Source organism: Pipistrellus kuhlii, unplaced genomic scaffold (genome assembly GCF_014108245.1).
Source record: "Pipistrellus kuhlii isolate mPipKuh1 unplaced genomic scaffold, mPipKuh1.p scaffold_m20_p_18, whole genome shotgun sequence".
NCBI classification, from domain to species: Eukaryota; Metazoa; Chordata; class Mammalia; order Chiroptera; family Vespertilionidae; genus Pipistrellus; species Pipistrellus kuhlii.
The window spans coordinates 17,220,199-17,238,881 of record NW_023425493.1 but is presented as its reverse complement, the minus strand read 5'-3'; the positions used below and the strand labels follow the sequence as shown (position 1 = coordinate 17,238,881).

The 18,683-nt window shown below is 52.3% G+C and overlaps 1 protein-coding gene across 9 annotated transcripts in view; it reads left to right on the top strand.

The window, feature by feature from the left end:
• Nucleotides 1-18,683, top strand: part of CACNA1E (calcium voltage-gated channel subunit alpha1 E) — a 371,824-nt gene that overhangs the window by 296,980 nt on the left and 56,161 nt on the right. For 4 of the 9 annotated variants that reach the window (XR_004988714.2, XM_036442249.2, XM_036442243.2 and 1 more), the window contains exons 14-25: nt 628-740; nt 2,299-2,411; nt 3,861-3,992; nt 4,478-4,550; nt 5,359-5,476; nt 7,358-7,425; nt 8,151-8,248; nt 12,322-12,378; nt 13,508-14,164; nt 14,523-14,827; nt 17,128-17,284; nt 18,404-18,533. Coding sequence is in view for 8 of the 9 variants with exons in the window: in XM_036442249.2 (XP_036298142.1) it covers nt 628-740; nt 2,299-2,411; nt 3,861-3,992; nt 4,478-4,550; nt 5,359-5,476; nt 7,358-7,425; nt 8,151-8,248; nt 12,322-12,378; nt 13,508-14,164; nt 14,523-14,827; nt 17,128-17,284; nt 18,404-18,533 (2,021 nt within the window). In the remaining variant the exon portion in view is untranslated. The remainder of the gene's footprint in view (nt 1-627; nt 741-2,298; nt 2,412-3,860; nt 3,993-4,477; nt 4,551-5,358; nt 5,477-7,357; nt 7,426-8,150; nt 8,249-12,321; nt 12,379-13,507; nt 14,165-14,522; nt 14,828-17,127; nt 17,285-18,403; nt 18,534-18,683) is intronic. The other 5 variants (XM_036442250.2, XM_036442248.2, XM_036442251.2 and 2 more) reach the window with 3 other exon arrangements.

The following is an 18,683-nucleotide window of genomic DNA, read 5'->3' as shown; positions in this document are numbered from 1 at the left end:
GCTCTTTGGCCCCTTGAGTGTGGCTCGGCATTAGAACCACTTCTTCAAAATAGACTCGCCCAGGCCGAAAACCAACTTCTACGCATGGGCAACGAAGTTTCAATCGCACTGTACATGCTATTTTGTGGAAGAGCCACACTCAAGGGGCCAAAGAGCCGCATGTGACTCTCGGTTTGCCGACCACTGTTTAAGGGGGCTTTGATCACCAAAGTCCCAGGGAGGAAGCTCTTTGGGCAGTGGGTTCCTCGAATAGGCCAAAAAGGGGACTAAGGGTCGGTTAGCTCTGGGTAAGGCTGCCACTGGGTGTGAGTGGGGACCATTCTGGCTCCCACATTGAAGCCATGGTAGAGCAGTCTTTCCGGGGAGCCATCTACCATCTAAAGGGCAGACCCACCTGTTGATGGAGAGCAAAGCCAACCTGGGGAGCCCTTGGGGCTCCTGCTGGGTGAGAGGGAATTCTGGCACCATTAGGCGTTGCCTGGTACTGACCTGCCCTGGTCACTGACCCTCCTCACGTGTGTGGGTCCTGCTGGTGTGGAGGGCGCCTCTGCAGGTGGGGGTTTTGGGTTTGGGAATGCGGGAGCCCACCATCCGGGGAACAAATGCTCCTGCTTTTGATTCTTTCAGACTATGCAGAGTTTCTGTTCCTGGGACTCTTCCTCCTGGAGATGTCTCTGAAGATGTACGGCATGGGGCCTCGCCTTTATTTTCACTCTTCGTTCAACTGCTTTGATTTCGGGGTAAGTGCTCGGGATCCCACCTGTCCGCCCGCTCCCTGTCCACAAGCCACGGGCGAGATGAGCAGCTCCTCTCTCTCCCAGCGCGAAGCACTGAACTCAGACATTAGGCCAGGGGACCGGATGAGGTTCACTGACGGGGGCAGGAATGAGGGAATCCTTGCCACACCAGGTTGGCCCGTTGGTTTTAAGCTTTTATTTTCAATGTTTTCATGGCAATGTAACACTGGCAGAGGGCACCCTTACGTGTTTAGCTTGGTGAATTTGACAAAGCTATACACTTAGAGTTTTAAATCACAGTATCCTGGGGAATGCCTGAGAGAGGAGACAAAAAAAAAAACACACTTGATTACAGAAGGAAGGTAGTTCAATAAAAAAAATAAAAAATAAAAATAAAAAAATAAAAAATAAAATAAAATAAAAAAGAAGCTTATATATTTGGGGGTTTTTTAGTTCAGTGACAGTTGGGGAAATTATGTAAATATACCCTCATGCAGACATGTTAGAAATGTCATCCACTGTCCACTTGCTAAATAATGTTGATATATAACTGTGCCCATTCCTACCAGGATTCAAATGCTTTCACATACACTGTGGTCATCCATGGCTTTCAGGAGTCCTGTCCACTCTATCACATGTCAGGAGAGCCTGCTCGTTCCCATAGGACACATCGCCTGTTAGCAGCAGTGCTGGGTTCCTGATCCACTTCCCTTGCTGCCAAACCCACTTCTTTTTCTGCCAAATTTCCAGTTACGTGCTAAGGATTCTGAGCACTTGCAAATCTGCATTTTAACATGGAACATATGTTTCTGGGTTCGGGCAGTTTTCAGGCAGAACAGCCAGTGGAAGACCATTATAATCTTAGTTTCTTTATCTACATATTTTCAGAATTGCTGTGAGGATGAACTTATCGGTTATTGCTCCTCACACAATGTGGATACTATAGAGTGGACAATCGCAAGGTACATAATTAAAACAAAAAAACAAGTTCAGTTTTTAACTTGACATTGCTGCTTCCTACAGCAGACAGGTTCTCTGCCGCCCAGTAGCAGTAGCACCCTCACATTGGGCTGTGTGGGGCCTGAGGGACTGACGGATCTTATACACGTGACTAAACTGGTCTTGTGAGCACTAAATTCTAGAACAATGAGAGAATGGGGGCCCTCCCTGAGGTTTTCATGTTGGAATGCAACTTGTATTAATTGAAGTTTGGTTCCTTGCTTTGAGGACAACCCTTTTGTCTGTCTGCTCAAAGGGTTACAATGTAAGACAGTTACGGCTGTCAGTTTTGTGCAGAATTGATCACTTGTAGTTTCCACCAAGGACAACAGCTGTGAGTAAACCAGCCCACAGTCTGCGGGATTAAAGTTAGCCAGGCGGGTGGAGAGCAGAGGGAAAAAGCATCCTTTGCAAATGGATAGACCTGTGAGAGGCAGGCTGGGTGGGGAGGGGAGAGTAGTAATTTCACCACAACCCAATGAGAACGGTTGATCACTGACTACCAGAATGTTCCTCTCCTCTCTTTCTCCTCCTGGTACTGTGGCTGGGTGTGGTTCTTCAGGTCACGGTGGGCAGTATCTTTGAAGTGGTTTGGGCCATCTTCAGACCTGGAACATCGTTTGGAATCAGTGTCTTGCGAGCTCTCCGGCTTCTAAGAATATTTAAAATAACCAAGTAAGTGATCAGAATCTGGACCCTTCCCAACCACCATTGAGAGATTGAGAGTGGAAGCTTCTCTCTGCCTTATTATATGTCCTTCTATTCCTCATCCCCCTTACCAGATGTTCCCCTTCCTTACCTCATCCCCCCCCACTCCATTCTTCAGCTCCTCTTCTTCTTCCTCCTCCTCCTCCTCCTCTTCTTCCTTCTCCTCTTCCTTCTTCCTCCAAAGATCAAACCAGAAGAAACATCTATAATGCCAAGTCCAGTGTCACATTCCCAAGGGGAGCCACATTGTTGCTCCTATCCTTCCTACAAGGATTAAAAATGCAGCTCATTCATGCCCATTGAAACTGTGTTGGATGATAGAGAACGAAGAATTTCCCATTCCCTCTACAGTGGGATTGAGAGGCTCGATGAATCCCCCACAAGAAATGCTGCACTCAGTAGGATAATGGGTGAGTCAGGTAAATACCAGCTGTCCCCCACAGTGAATATGCCCCAAGATGATACTGTCATTATAGAAGATGACCGGGTGCCAGTGCTTCCTCCTCATCTCTCTGACCAGTCATCTTCAAGCTCTCATGATGACATGGGCTTCGTGACAACAGACGCTGGCCCCTGGGCTAAGACTGGAATCAGTGATTCAGCAGACTGCTCTTTGAGTCCAGATGTTGATCCAGTTCTTGCTTTTCAACGAGAAGGATTTGGACGCCAGATAGCTGACGAGACTAAACTCAATACAGTGGATGACCAGAAAGCAGGTCCCCCCAGCAGAGATGTGGGGCCTTCCTTGGGTCTGAAGAAGTCAAGCTCATTAGAAAGTCTGCAGACCGCAGTTGCTGAGGTGACTTTGAATGGAGATATCCCTTTCCATCGCCCACGACCTCGGATAATCAGAGGAAGGGGGTGCAACGAGAGCTTCAGAGCTGCCATTGTCAAGTCTTACGATAAACCCACGGTGGATGATGATGATGAAGGCATGGAGACATTGGAAGAAGACACAGAAGAAAGCTCAAGATCAGGGAGAGAGTCTGTGTCCACAGCCAGTGACCAGCCTTCATATTCTCTGGAAAGACAAATGAATGGAAACCAAGAAAAAGGAGATAAGATTAATAGGAGAAAGGATAAAACAGGAAAAGAGAAGAAAAAAGATAGAGATAAAGAAAAGGATAAAATGAAAGCCAAGAAGAGAATGCTGAAAGGTCTAGGAGACATGGTCAGCCTGGCCAAACTGAAGCCTGAGAAGAGATGAACAACAAACCAGATTCAAAAATGGCTTGAAAAGCACATGTTGCACAGATGTTTTTAAACAATAAATTTACTTTTAATGAAAAAAAAATCAAAATAAAATAAAAATAAAAATGCAGCTCATTCATAGGCCACCAGGCGGATGTCTAGCTGGACTTGGGGATAACGGGGTATTCACTTGCTCACCACTATAATGCCATCTGCGTTTCGTAGGTACTGGGCATCCCTACGGAATCTGGTGGTCTCCTTGATGAGTTCCATGAAGTCTATCATCAGTTTGCTCTTCCTCCTCTTCCTCTTCATCGTTGTGTTTGCTCTCCTAGGAATGCAGCTGTTTGGAGGCAGGTAAGCACCAACTAGCTTTCCATCTAAAGGAGCTTTAAAACATCAGCCTAAGAGTGCCGGGGTCACTCATTCAATCACTGTGTTCCCATCTTGTTTGCTCCCGTCCATGGCCCAGATCAACCACTGTGCATGCTGTGGGACAGGCGTCTCTGCTTGTGATCTTTTCACTTTGTACAGGAGTCTTGCTCCAGGGACCCTTCCTCTGAAGCTCTCTCTGAAGTGTACAGCACAGGGCCCTGTACCTTGGAATCTGCCCAAACTCCATCTCAGTACCCACGCCCTTCAAAGACACACCCTGCCCAGAGCATAGTCCTTCAGCCACAGTCTCTAACACCATCTTTATAAGTGACACGGAGTGGGGGGGAGGTAGGGAAAAGGGGAGCATAGAGAGAGGAGAAAGAAGTGATGAAAATGGCATCATCTTGGAAAGAGAAAACTTGGTGTGTAAGAATTTTCATTCCATTCTCTCTGAACTTCCTTCGCAGGTTTAACTTTAATGATGGGACTCCTTCTGCAAACTTTGACACTTTCCCTGCAGCCATCATGACTGTATTCCAGGTACGGGGCCAACTAGCAGGTTCCTGGGCGCACACTGCAAAGTGAAAAGGGTTAGGAGAACCCCATTCCCCCTCCCTCCCCCCCCCCGCAAGTCCCCTCCCAGGCAGCTGGGTACCTTGCTTGTTGAGGAAGCATCACCACAGTAATTCCTAGAATTTCGGTAACTCTGTTCTTACCAATAAGAGAAGAGCCCCCTCATAATGACCTTATTGGCCTTCTCCCGACATAAGAGATATCAAGTCAAAGAAGTCAAAAACGTATTGCGTTTATGGTTTTCTGAAACTGGAAATATCATCTAACACATGTGATCATTTAATGAAATATTATCAGCCCCCACCAAAATAAATTTTAAATAATGGGGGAAGTTAAAAGTCAGTCATGTCTTAGACCTAAGCAAAACGCTATTTAGCCAGAACCTGAAGCTGAACCAGAATCCAGGTTTCCAGAACTCGTGCCCAGGCAGCTCTCTCCCATAATGATGCTGTCTCAGGGGCTGCACCTTGGCAGCTCTGGTGACAGGTGAGGAGTGACCAGACTGAGTGATTCCTGTGGGCCTGGGGGGTTGGGAGAGACTCTGTAGTTTGAGGAATAGAATCTTCCCTTTTAATGCTCTTTCTTTGTTTTCAATGCCTAAAATCCTCTTCCATAACAGAAGAAAGTTTAGGTTTATCCATGGGAGTGGCATTTCCCTCCCTCCCTGGCAGGATGGCCAAGCAAGGGGGTAGGTGGAAAAGACTCAGGCCCAGACTTCTCCCCATTTTCTCACCCAGCCCAGGTCTCTGACTCGCCTGTCGTTTGCTTTGCGTAGATCCTGACAGGTGAGGACTGGAATGAGGTGATGTACAATGGGATCCGCTCCCAGGGTGGGGTCAGCTCAGGCATGTGGTCAGCCATCTATTTCATTGTGCTCACCTTGTTTGGAAACTGTATCCTTTTTAAGATGCTCCTCTTCGTGCTGCCTGCCTGCCCAGTCCGGCATATGAGGAGCGAAAGGGGAGATGGAGGGGGGGGGGGGTTGCATAGTGATGGTGAAGGAGGAGGAGGTTGGTGGTGGAAGTGTTGATGGTGTGGAAGAGGTGAGAAGAATGGTGGTGATGGTGGTAGAACTGGAGTGGGGCAGTGATGGGGGGAGGGGGACATTGCTTTGTATACTAAGAAGAAATCAGACATTGCTCTGTATACGAAGAGAAACAAGGATCCTGATCTTAAGGAATTTGTACACTAGTTGGGTAAAGGGGATAAAAATGAAGAAGAATAGCATCCAAATGAAGCTATTGTGTTGAATGATTGGAGTTACTATGAGCTGGGGACAGAAGAGAGGGCAGAGATCACTGTAGGCTGAAACAGTGGGCAGATTATAATACTCATGAGTTAATTTTATGTTACCCTAGAACAGAGCCTGCCCCATAATAAGAGCTCTAAAACACTAGCATTATGATTAATGCTACTACAACTAAGCAAACCTAACATGGACTGCTTCTGCGCTATTTGTGAGTCTCTGAGTGTACTAAGTGCTTTCCTGGCACTATTTCATCTAATCCTTAGTTTGTAAGACGTAGAAGAAATAACAAAGACCAAACAATTACTCAGCTGTAAAGGGAGGGTAGAAGCCAAGTTCATTTCATTCCAAAATGCAGGTCTGGTCCCAGGACTTAGATCCAGGAAGATGAGGTTTTCATCCCAGCAACTCTGCGAGCAGCTGTGTGGCCTTGGGGAAGGCACTTCACCTTTCTGAGCTTCTAGTTTGCACATGTGAAACTAGAATACCAATGTCTGTGTTCTTTATTAGTTGTGAATAGTAAATGAGGTCATTTATTTGAATGCCCCTTGTAAACTACAAACTTCTACACGGCCATTAGATGTTTTGGCGGAGTGTGACTTGCCTTGCTTGGGGGTTGGTAGAGTAAGAACGAGGAGCTGTTGTAATACCGCTGTGGTTCTGCATCTTCTAGAATCTCACAGAGAAAAGATGCTCCTTTTGGTTTTCTGCCCTGAAAACTGATAAGGGCCAAAGCCCACTACAGACCGAAGAGAGCTGCTAAAAGGAAAGCTGTGCAGTGAGTCACAAAAATGGAAGGCCAATTGGTCACAGTGGCTTTTCTTTTCTTTTTTCTTTTTTTTTCCCCCCCCCCCCCTTTTACTCTGAGGGCAGTCAGACCTGGACTTTCTGGAACCAGTTCTTTGTCCCAGAACACACGGGCCTCAAACACAGTTGGAAATTTGGGACGTTAGAGATCAGAGTGTAGAATAAAAAGGGGTTCCATGATGATCTTGCGAGCTCTGTGACATTTTGTTAAATGGAATGCGGAAGCCGTGCAGGATGAGAGGAACAAGAGAAATAAGTTAGCATCCCGTTATCGAGAGCTGGTCAGTGACGGGCTGTGGGTTCTTGTTTCCTTTCATCTTTAAGAATAGTTTAGGAGGGCAAGTGTAGGTGGGCTTCAGCTTCCGCCTCCCAGAAAGGAGAGATGAGTTCCTATGTTGACTTACCTACCCATCGTGTTATTCACTGACTCTCTGTTTGATATTGCTGTGGATAGACATCACAGTTGCTGAAAGGCCTTCTCCCTCCATTCATGTATTTCTTGGCCCTGAACAAAGAGATGAGATGTGGAAGGAGGAAAGACATATTCTCCTTCTAACAGGGCTGCATAGCATCTCTGTCCCCCCTCCCCCAGTCCTTGCTTAAGGTACTCTTTGGGGTGGGTCCTAGTGTCCCCAGCAAGAAAGACATGGAGATGCCCCCTCAGCCTTGCTTTGAGGCCTCCTGCTTTTCTTACTTGCCCATCCTTAACTCGTCACCCCAGACACGCTGCTGAACGTGTTCTTGGCCATCGCTGTGGACAATCTGGCCAACGCCCAGGAGCTGACCAAGGTAAGCATTGCTCTCTGAGGATGCGATGGTTTTGGTGCCTTTGGATGCCTTTGGGGAGCTTCCAGAAGTCTGCGTTTTTGGCCCCTCCCAGGAGCTCCCGGACAGGTGGAGAGCCACCCCCCACCCCCAAAGGAACCCTCGTTCAGTCTCTTTCACTCTCTTTGAGTTTGATGAGCCTTAGACCAGCCTGAGTCTCTCGTGAGATAGATAAAATAATATCTTAGACATTGGACCCTCAAGGAGGCCCTTTGCAGGATTATAACATGAGGAATAAAGAAAACACTCAATCCTGGGAACACTTAGCCCTGCGGGGAAGAGGCCATGGTGGAAGGCACAGCCTCGGTGCTGCACTTCAGGGGCTCTGCCTGGAAGGGCCTCGTTCCTTCACTTCCAGACAGAACACCTGACAAGTGTCAGCTCTGGCCTGTGACCTCTACATCATGGCCAGCTCCACTGAAGGCTGGGGCACGGCCTTGACTTCCACAGCTCTCCTGGGCAGCCCATGTGGCAGGGAAGAGACCAGAGTTTAGGCCATGCCAGGGCTACGGAGACCGGACAGCTTGGCCATCTGTGGTCTCTCAGCCAATCTCGCCTCATTCTGCCTTATTTCACCTCTTCCCTTGCGCTCCTCACCCCTCCTGCTCTCCAGAGCTTCCCGGGAGAGCCCAGGGAGCCACCTCTTCTTCATGGGGTCCCAGGCACAGCCGTGTCTTCTTTGTGTCTAGGATGAGCAGGAAGAAGAGGAGGCTTTCAACCAGAAGCACGCGCTACAGAAGGCCAAGGAGGTCAGCCCGATGTCCGCACCCAACATGCCTTCTATCGAGTGAGTCGGCAGTCCTCACCTCACTGTCCCCTGCACTCAATCCAAAACCTGTTGGTTACCTGAGGGCACCTACTCCACGCCAGGAGGTGCCCTGTGAGCACAGCAGTGAGCACGGCAATCTCTCTTCTCAGCGAGCGAGGTCAGATTGATAATAAACACACAAATAATTTTCACCAGTGGTAACTACTGTAAGACACATGAAACAGGGCAGAGGGGCAGAGGAACAAGAGCTCGGTCGAGTACCTTCGGGCAGCTGGGAGGGGTTCTCACAGGAGATGACATTTAAGCAGAGACCCTCAAGGTGTATAAAGTGTCATGTGACATTTGAAGGCAGAGCATCCCCAGCAATTGGCTGGTGTGGAAGGAACAAGGAGGAATCAAAGGAGACAAGGTCAGGGTGGTGGGCAGGAGCCAGGTCCCGAAGGCCCAGGTGAGGGATTTTAGCTTGTAGTCTCATTGCAAGCCTGGGAGCGTTTAAAGAGGAAGGATGGATATGACATGATTTATACTTTTAAAAGGTCACTCTGCTTTGTGGAGAACGGATTGGAGGGGCCAAGAGTGGAGGCAGGGACGCAGCAAGTTGACTCTGAAACTGGGTGAAAGATAACAGGGTTTTAAAGCAGGGTGGCAGCAGCAGGGAAGGTGGGAGGCAGTCCCATTCAGTCTCTGTTGTGGAGGATGACCCAACAGAGTGAACTAATAAGGGGTTAAATGTGATGGGGTGGATGAATGGAAGGACAGGAAACACTTCTCCCGAGTTCTAAGGTGTGAGGCTTAAGCAGGTGGGTAGGTGGCGGCTGTGTGTGTGTGATACTCTGGAGAACGATGGAGAGCCCAGGCTCAATTGGGCCACATTAAATTGGAGATCCTTACAAGACATCTGAGTGGAGATGTTGAATAGGCATCTGAAGCTCCGGAGAGAAGTCGGAGTTAGCAATAAAAATCTGGGGTAGCCATTTGTAGTTGGATAGTCCTGAAGCAGCAAGTGTGGGTGACCTGACCTGGGAGAGTCCAGATGGAGAAAAGGGACAAGCTGAGGACAGAGGCCCAGAGCCCTCCTGTGCCTGACAGTGAGCTCCCAGGAGGTGAGAGAAGGAACCAGGAAGCATGGTGGTGCCCTGGAGACTGGAGAAGGACACCCTTCAGGGAGGAGGGGGGACAGCGTTGTTAAATACTGTTGAAAGATCACACAAGATAAGGAACTGGCAACATGAAAGCTGTGAGCTTTGCATGAGCAGTTTGGCCCCTGGGGACTGAGTCCAGCTGAGAGGAATGAATGGGCAGTGATGAAGTAATCAGTGAGGAGACTCTTTTAAGGATCCAACCTGGGCCTGTGATGGCTGGTTGAGCTGGGAGTAAGGGGCTGACCCCCTGCATGGGGCTGACCCCTGTGTGGGGCTGGAGGAAGCTGTTGGAGGAGAGGTCTAGCTGTGACTGCAGAACCTTGACACTCCTGTGGCTGCTTCTGGGCTTGCCTGAGGACTGTGTGTGTAGCCTGGGGTGTCTATGGAGAGGCCCAGAGATCCCCAGGGGGTGGCATCACACCGTCATTGTCTCCTTGAAGCTAGTGAGGAAGGAGCCCTTTCTGGCCAGTGCTCACGCAGAGGGCTCTTGAATGAGGAACCTCGCCTGGGAGAGGCATTCCAGGGTTACATGTGGAGCCCTCCCTTCCCTGCATGGCCATCGTTTTGCCCTGACCTTTCAAAACCACGAAGGTCTGGCTCTGGGCCCCTCCTTTGTGAGTGGGGAAAAAACTGCCCCCCCCCCCAAAAAAAAAAATTATCTCTGGATCTTGAGTGATTTTTAACCCATGAGTTTGGGTTAAAAATACACAGGTAGCCAAACATGCCGCTGGGTAAGGCAGTTGGTTCCATGAGCTTGAAGCTAAGAAGAGAAGTCAGTGGGTGGTTCTGTTTGCTGAGATGAGGAAGCCTGGGGGGGGAGAGTGGGTTTGGAGCCCTGAGTTGGGAAGATGCTCAGCCCAGAGTAGAAACTCACAATCTATGGAATGAAAGAATGAATGAACTGCTGGGAGCAGGGCCTGTAGGTGTCGAGCCGTGTGTGTGGCAGGCACAGTGCGGTGGAAGGAAGTGCTGTGAGCACCCAGGACGGGCAGAGATCCAGACTCTGGGTGTGGGACGGGGGTGAGGTGGGTGCCACTTGCGGTGCAAGAATGTGGCTGTCCCTGGATAAGTGGAAAGCATTGTGACAAACCAAAAGGCCTGAATGCGGGCCATGGTCCTGCTACTCATATGTTCTGTGACCTTGGTGAGATCCTTTAGGATCTCTGATCCTGTTCCCCATTTTTCGAAGAGGAAGAATGCTCACTGGCCTTCCTGGTCCACGGGATCACTGTGGGCTGAGTGTGAGGTCACAGATGCATGGGTTGGAGATACGTGGATGCTTCTTGGTATGATTTGAGGAGTGAAGGTATGTTAATGATCTTGATGGGGCAGCAAGTGGATAGTTTCATGTGTGAGAAGTAAAGAGGGGTTTGAAGTGTGTGTCTGATTTGTGTGGGAATCAGCAATTGGGTTTCTCTTTTGCCGTGTGCGTGCACTTGAGTGTGTTCAGGCGTGCGTATGCAAAAGAGGGGATTCTTGCGTACGCATGCCTGAACACACTCAAGTGCACGCACACGGCAAAAGAGAAACCCAATTGCATATGCAAGAGAGGGGATTCTTGCCGGAACCGGTTTGGCTCAGTGGATAGAGCGTTGGCCTGCGGACTGAAAGGTCCCAGGTTCGATTCCGGGCAAGGGCATGTACCTTGGTTGTGGGCACATTCCCGGTGGGGGGGGGTGCAGGAGGCAGCTGATCGATGATTCTCTCTCATCAATGTTTCTGACTCTCTATCCCTCTCTCTTCCTCTCTGTGAAAAATGAATAAAATATATTTTAAAAAAAAAAAAAGAGAGAGAGAGAGGGGATTCTTCATGCACTTACACTCTTACACATGCCTCCGCCTCCAGCATTTCAGTAGGTGAGAATTTGCAGTTAGATGCTAGAATGTGCGTTCCGTAGTGGGTTTGCAGGAGGCCTCTCTGAAGTGTGGGCTCTTATTTCTATCTGCCACCCGTGCCTCTCGGCAGCGCTGCCCCACGTAGGCCTTCTCGCATCGCAGCTGTCGAAGCCGAGGGGTGCATTGAGTGGGGAGCTCGCCGGTGCCTGCACAGTGATGTCTGCATCCATCCCGTGGGTGCTCACGTGCATCACTCCTCTGCCAGACACCAAGGGAGGCTCAGCCCAGCTGCCCGCCCCCCCAGCCCCACGGAGGATCGGCCTGCTCAGCAGATACAGGGCGTGGCCGTTGGACAGGGCTAGCTTGTCCAGCACATTCTCCGTGTGTGGGTGTCACTTTAACCAGGAAAGAAGCAGCATTTGCCAATCTCTAGGTCCAGGCAAATGGGCCTGCCTGCCGGGAACTGGGGCAGGCTCTCTCCACAGGTGTTCCAGATGTGCCTCCTCCGCCTGAGCCTTCAAGGCCTCTGGCCACTACGTTGCACAAATGCAGGGTCACCACTCGCATCCTAGAGAATGTGGGTGGCAGCCATGGAGGGGTGGGCCTGCCTTTGGCCATGGGCTATTTCTGGCCTCGATGGTGTGCATGGCAGAGCACTTGCTCACTGCCTGTTTTGAGAGATTGGAGTGATGGGTGGGGACTCACACCCACGTGACTGTGCCGGGCTCATCTAGAAATGACAGAAGGGAGGGGTGGGGTGGGTACAGCGCTTCATCCAGAGGTCTGTTTCTGTAACAGGTCTCTGAAGGATCTTTAGGTTGTGGAGTGAGTGCTTTGGGCGTGGCGGTTGAGCATCTGAAGCAGTCTATGCCATGAAATGGAAATGGATCCTTTGCGTCAAAATCTAGGTCATGTGTTTGCACGTAGCAAGGAACCAAGTCACTCCCTGGGAGAATGCACAGCTGGGAGTGTGCAGAGGGCAGCGGGCATGCGGAGAGCGTGTGGGCACACTGGGGACTCCGTGCCTCTCCCTGGACACCGGCTGGCGGCCGTGGGGCGTGTGGTTGCTCCAGAGGTTGGGGTGAACTGAACCTGTTCGTTTTTCTTCCCCAGAAGAGACAGAAGGAGAAGACACCACATGTCGATGTGGGAGCCACGCAGCAGCCACCTGTATGTGTGGACCGGTTTGCGTGTTTGTGAGTGGTTACGTGTGGGTGCGGGGACACCGTGTCTTTGTCCTCGCTGTGGACAAAGCGGTGCCGGGCGTGCACATCAGTGGTGTGTGTGTGTGTGTTCCATGCACATGGTTTGTGGACATGCCCCGCTGCCCCTTTTCGACACATGCTTGTCTCTGTGTGTCCAAGGTATGTGGCCCTGCGCGTTGTTCGCTCTCTGTGTGGCCTGGGAGCGGGCATGTGCCGGCGTGGCTGTGCCTGTCACATAGGCAGTTGTGTGCAGCCACGCATGGGCCTCAGGGAGGGCGTATGCAGGCACCTGCGGGTGCCCCCTTGACAGTGTGTAGCTGTGCACGCACAGGCACGTGTGGTGAAGGAGTAGGTGGCTACCCTTCCGCCGTGTGGGCCCCGTGTGCTCTCCTGTGTGTCGCATTTGTGTGTTCTCACCGCCACGTGAACGCTCCTCTCGGCCCGGCGCCGGAATGCGCCACAGCCATCCTGAGGGTGAGCTGCTGGTGGTCTTTGCACACACAGCCCTCCAGGGTTTGGAAGAGGCCCCGACACCCTGATTAGGTGAGGGTGACGCCGAGACATTACGTAACATAGGTCTGCTTGTCACCGTGGTCACCCTTCGATGGACTCTGACCTTTGCACTTCTCTGCCTGGGCAAGCCCAGGCTTATCTGAGGGGGAAAGCAGAGGGGAGCAGGTGGAAGGGGGTCTCTGACCTGGAACTAGGGGCCAGTGGCGGGCACAGGATAGGAAAAGGGTGATGCCCTGGAAGCAGATTAAAGCGGGGAGTGCAGACCTGGCTGCCTTTGTATTTGGGCCCTGTAGGCCCCGGATATGGGAAACTGGGTCCTGGGCTGACCCCACCCCCATGCACTCCCCCAGCTACTGCAGAGCAGGGAAACCGAGGGGGAAGCCCATGAGCTGGGAAGCTGTGGTCCAACCATCGCTGCTGCGGGGCCCCCTCTGCTCCTTGCGTCTTTCTGTGCTTCCCGTCTGCAGGTCCCGGGCTCTCCGTGTGCCCCTCACACCATGTGTCCCGCCCTTTCCCCACGCCCTCTCCAGCCTGCAGCTGTCGGGTTCTGACCTTGGCCTTCCCCCTTTCCCCTTGGCCAGGCGGGAGCGGAGGCGCCGCCATCACATGTCGGTGTGGGAGCAGCGTACCAGCCAGCTGCGGCGGCACATGCAGATGTCCAGCCAGGAGGCCCTCAACAAGGAGGACGCCCCGCCCATGAACCCACTCAACCCCCTCAACCCGCTGAGCCCCCTCAACCCCCTCAACGCCCACCCCAGCCTCTACCGGAGGTCCCGGCCCATCGAGGGGCTGGCCCTGGGCCTGGGCCTGGAGAAGTGTGAAGAGGAGCGCATCAGCCGCGGGGGGTCCCTCAAGGGGGACGGAGGGGACCTGTCCAGTGCCCTGGACCACCAGCGGAGCCCCTTGGCCCTGGGCAAGCGGGAGCCGCCGTGGCTGGCCAGGCCCTGCCATGGGAACTGTGACCCGACCCAGCAGGAGGCCGGGGGCGGGGAGGCCGTGGTGACCTTTGAGGACCGGGCCAGGCACAGGCAGAGCCAGCGGCGCAGCCGGCACCGCCGAGTCAGGACGGAAGGCAAGGAGCCCTCCTCTGCCTCCCAGAGCCGGTCGGCCAGCCAGGAGCGAGGCCTGGACACCGGCGCGCCCGCCACTGAGGGGGAGAAGGACTGCGAGCCCAGGGGCAGCCATGGGGGCAAGGAACCCACGATCCAGGAAGAAGAGCGAGCCCCGGACCTGAGGAGGTAACAAGCCCCAGGAGCGTCTGGGGCACGTAGCACGGCTGGTGTTGGGGACTCTTCAGTATAAGCCTCCGAGCCTCCTATTGTCTGGGGGAGGCGGTGCTAGTGCACCTGCTGCAGGGCATGTGCAGCTACGACGGGCAGTGGGCTCTGTCCCCGAAAACTAGCCTCTGATCTGGGGTATCTCCCCTCAGGAGTGTGTCATGGAAGGGGGGATGGTCCCCCTGGGTCTTGGCTCCTTTCTGCCCGTCGGGGTGGGAGGCAGCAGATGCCCCATGCTCCCCAGCAGGGTTCACCTCTTTCGCTTTGAAACAGCATCTTCCGATCTGAGGCCCAGCCGTGTCCTCCTCTGTCTTGACAGGACCAACAGCCTGATGGTGCCCCGAGGCTCCGGGCTGGCAGGAGCCCTCGATGAGGCCGACACCCCCCTCGTCCCGCCACAAGCAGAGCCGGAAGCTGGGAAGGCGCTGACGGAGCAGGAGCCCGAGGGCAGCAGCGAGCAGGCCCTGCTGGGGGACGTGCAGCTGGACGTGGGCCGGGTCAGCCAGAGCGAGCCCGACCTCTCCTGCGTCACGGCCAACATGGACAAGGCCGCCACCGAGAGCACCAGCGTCACTGTGGCCATCCCCGACGTGGACCCCTTGGTGGACTCAACCGTGGTGCACAGTGAGGACACAGTCCCGTCCCCGTCGCCCCTGCCACCCGGTCTGGGGGGAGTCACTGGGTGGAGTCGTGACTCCAGAGTCACCCCAGGAAAGCTGTGTGGAAATCCCCACCAGCAGGATAAAATCATTCTTCAACGCGTGAAAAACAGCGACAGTTTTCACACGATGTGCAGGAAAAATAAGTTAGAATTTTCTCAATCTTAAGTTTAGGCCAGTGGTCAGCAAACTCGTTAGTCAACAGAGCCAAATATCAACAGTACAACGATTGAAATTTCTTTTGTGAGCCAAATTTTTTAAACTTAAACTTCTTCTAATGCCACTTCTTCAACATAGACTCGCTCAGGCCATGGTATTTTGTGGAAGAGCCACACTCAAGGGGCCAAAGAGCAGTATGTGGCTCTCAAGCCGCAGTTTGCCGACCTCTGGAACTTTAGGTCATTAAATGTCCCAAAGCCCCGTGCCTTCCCTTGAGTCTTCGGAAAGTCACATGTGAGTCTGGATCCAGATCTAGATCCAGCTCTTTGAGTCATAGCAACATTTGATGGAAGTCACTGGGACTTCCAACGTGCTCTGCCGCCTGGAAAAATAGGGGCCTCGGGTGGGGCAGAGGTGGCCGGAGGGCTCGGTGGCCTGGCTCAGCCTCACTCACGGCCTCCAGAATACCTCTGTCCCTCTTCAGGCCTGTTGGTCACCTATGAAGTGAGAGCACTGGTGATTCTGAGGTCCCTATACTAAAGTTTTATGAATCTATTACTCTTACCTACTGATTTTCTCCTCCAAGGTTTTGGCTGCTTTCTCTCCCATTCCCTGGAGAGATTAACAGAGGGTGTTAATCTAGGAGCCCTTCAAGGGAAACAGGGCAAGAAAGGACTAAACCGGCACCTTCTCTCTGCCCTGACCCTATCCCAGGCCTGCCTTTACTCCTCCATTCTCTGCCCTAACTCCTCCATTTCCTGCCCCAACTCCTCCATTTCCTGCCCCAACTCCTCCATTTCCTGCCCCAACTCCTCCATTTCCTGCCCCAACCCCATCCCCATTCCAGACCTAGTCCCAGGGCCAATGAATTGTGACCACAGAGTTCCACCCTTGCTTTTCTCCCTCCCGACTTTCTCCACAGTTTCCTCTGTTGATAGGACAGTCCGGCATTTCTCGCTTACCCTGTTACGTCTCTCTCCCGTCACCTTTTCTGCACTGACAGTGCCGGTGCTGTTTGAGCAGGTGGCCTCTCCCAGACCTGGGACTCCTGGGCTTGCCTGGGTCACGTCTCAGGATCTCAGACTCCCAGCCTCTTTCGGGGTCTGTTTAATTTTATGCTCCAGTAAGGAAGGATTTAGGCCCCTCTTCTAGGGAAATCAGTAAGAAAGTTGGGCCCTCTCTTTGTTCCAATTCTGGCGCCAGTCCCTATGGTGATAGGTAAGAGAGGTTATCAGAGGGCTTTTGGGTGGTTTGGGTGACTAATTGTATAGAAGGTCCCGGAAGGGGCGGACCCTCGGAGCTTCGCTGCTCACATAAGGTTGGTTCCAGGGTAGAGTCACCCCCTGAAGGGATCGGTGGGGGAGGTTGACGGGACACCCTTGGCCTACTTGATAGCCTCGACCTCTCTGCCCCTAACCCCACTGTGACTCGAGTATAAAACAGAGAGTAGTGGTCCCAAGAGCTCCACTCCGTCCTGGTCCCTTCACTCTCTCTCTCCTGGATATAGTCTTGCACCCCTATTCGCATGAATATTGCATTCTCATCTCTGCACTAATCATGACTAGAAAAAGCACAGCCAGGAAGGCAGCTACAAACAGAGTAATGGTTTTTGAAAATCTTCCATTGGTGTGCGATTTCACTGAAAGGATGTAGGGTTATAGACTGGAACCCATATTGGCTGTTGGACCTTAAGGATAGGTACTTCCCTCAACCTCACTTTTCCCATCTGTATCATGGGAACAGTAATGCATGCCACGCAGCAGTTATTGATGTGAAAATTCAATAAGTGAATAATTACAAAGAATCCAGATTTTAGATATATAAACTTCACTACAGAAACCAACCTTCCATTACCCAGGGAAATGTGGTAAGGATGAATGATTTATATGGCAAAGTCTGTACCACATAAAATTAGGGTAGAGCTAAGAGGAGAGCAAGAGCTGGACTCTGTGTAACTAACAAACACCGAATGTGTGTAGGGCACCTCCCTCAGCACCTTCCCGGGGCCCCTTCCCAGGCCCTCCATCCCATGCCCGGTGGATCACCAAGGGCTCCATTCTCGCATGTGCCAAGGTTTCTGAAGACATCCACCTTTTCCTTTTGCAGTCAGCAATAAGACTGATGGCGAAGCCAGTCCCTTGAAGGAGGCAGAGATCAAAGAGGAGGAGGAGGTGGAGGAGAAGAAGCAGAAGAAGGAGAAGCGTGAGACGGGCAAAGCCATGGTGCCCCACAGCTCCATGTTTATCTTCAGCACCACCAACCCGTAAGTCCCTCCCGCCTCCCCCGTCTGTCCAGGTGAACAGGCAGGGTTTGGGCCAGGGCAGGGCAATGGGGAGATGGAAGGATGAGGGTCCAGTCCTCTTCCTGGTCCTTCCCAGTGGGATATGGCCAGACACCTGCAGCATCGAGGGTGCTCACAGGTGGAGATGGGTCATGGAATTGAACAGCCTCTGAATTCTGTGCCATAGTCTTGAGAGTAACTTAAGACAGGAAAGCCTGGCAGATGTCATGAGGAAAGGACACTCACCTTTTCTCCAGTCAGTGAGGGTGGAGAGGAGGAAGTCTGCTTGGAATGTGCTACCAAATGGCCCATAGCTGAGACTAAGGAGCCTGCCATGATTGGGTCATCCATTGGCAGTTACGAGTATTGATCCCACTGCTTAATCCTGAATCCCTGTGGATTTTGAAGTGGGTGCGTTTAGGGGCATGAGACAGGGTTGGCAGAGAAGAGTCTGTAAAGGTTGGACTGGGGGGAAATGGGATTTTTGAAAGGCAAGCTTTCTTCTGCCCTTTATCTGAGCAAGGTTTACCTGTAGACCACTACTGAGGCTAGGAAGACAGCAAGCAGGCTTCCCGTGGCCACGTGGGCAGGGTCCAGACAAGGGAAGATAGGAACCTGGACTAAGGACTATCAGGCCACCTGGGGCCAGAAGGCAGTCCATGGGATGTAGTCTCTGTAATCAGAATGCCTGGAACTCATGCAAACCTGTTGCTGCTTTCATCAGGAAGCTTAGAATCAAGGACTATTTTTATGTTTCTTGGTTCTTCTGATCTGCTTGCTCTGCCCCAGTTTCTATACATTGAGTTACAGTGGAAGGCACCCCGAGTGTGTGTTCTATGATGCTGGCTACGCCCCACGGCTCAGACATGCTTGCAGATAATGCATCTTGGCTTGTGTACAGCAGCCTCCAGCCAATCTGATTACCTTCCTCCTCTGGGGCTTTAAATCAAGGGTGGTGCCTGAGAAATTAAATTGCTCTTCCCAAGGCTTCCTCCGGCCAGGGCCTGGCTGTCTGGAAGAGGCTGAAGTGTCTGTGTGTGGGGGTAGGGAGGCAGGGAGGGGGCGGAGGGAGGCTGAGGCTCAGGGCTCATCCACCCGCAGGATCCGCAGGGCCTGTCATTACATCGTGAATTTGCGCTACTTTGAGATGTGCATTCTCCTGGTGATCGCGGCCAGCAGCATCGCCCTGGCGGCCGAGGACCCGGTCCTGACCAACTCGGAGCGCAACAGAGTGGGTGCACGGGGCCCTTCGCCACCCTCCCTAGCGCCCTGGTACCCGCCCCACCCCAGCATCAGAGGTGGCCTGAGGAAGGTTCCTGGGGAAGGAGGAAGGAGTGAGGCCCGCTGGAGCCCCACGGGGCTTTGAGGGGCGGTCTGCAGC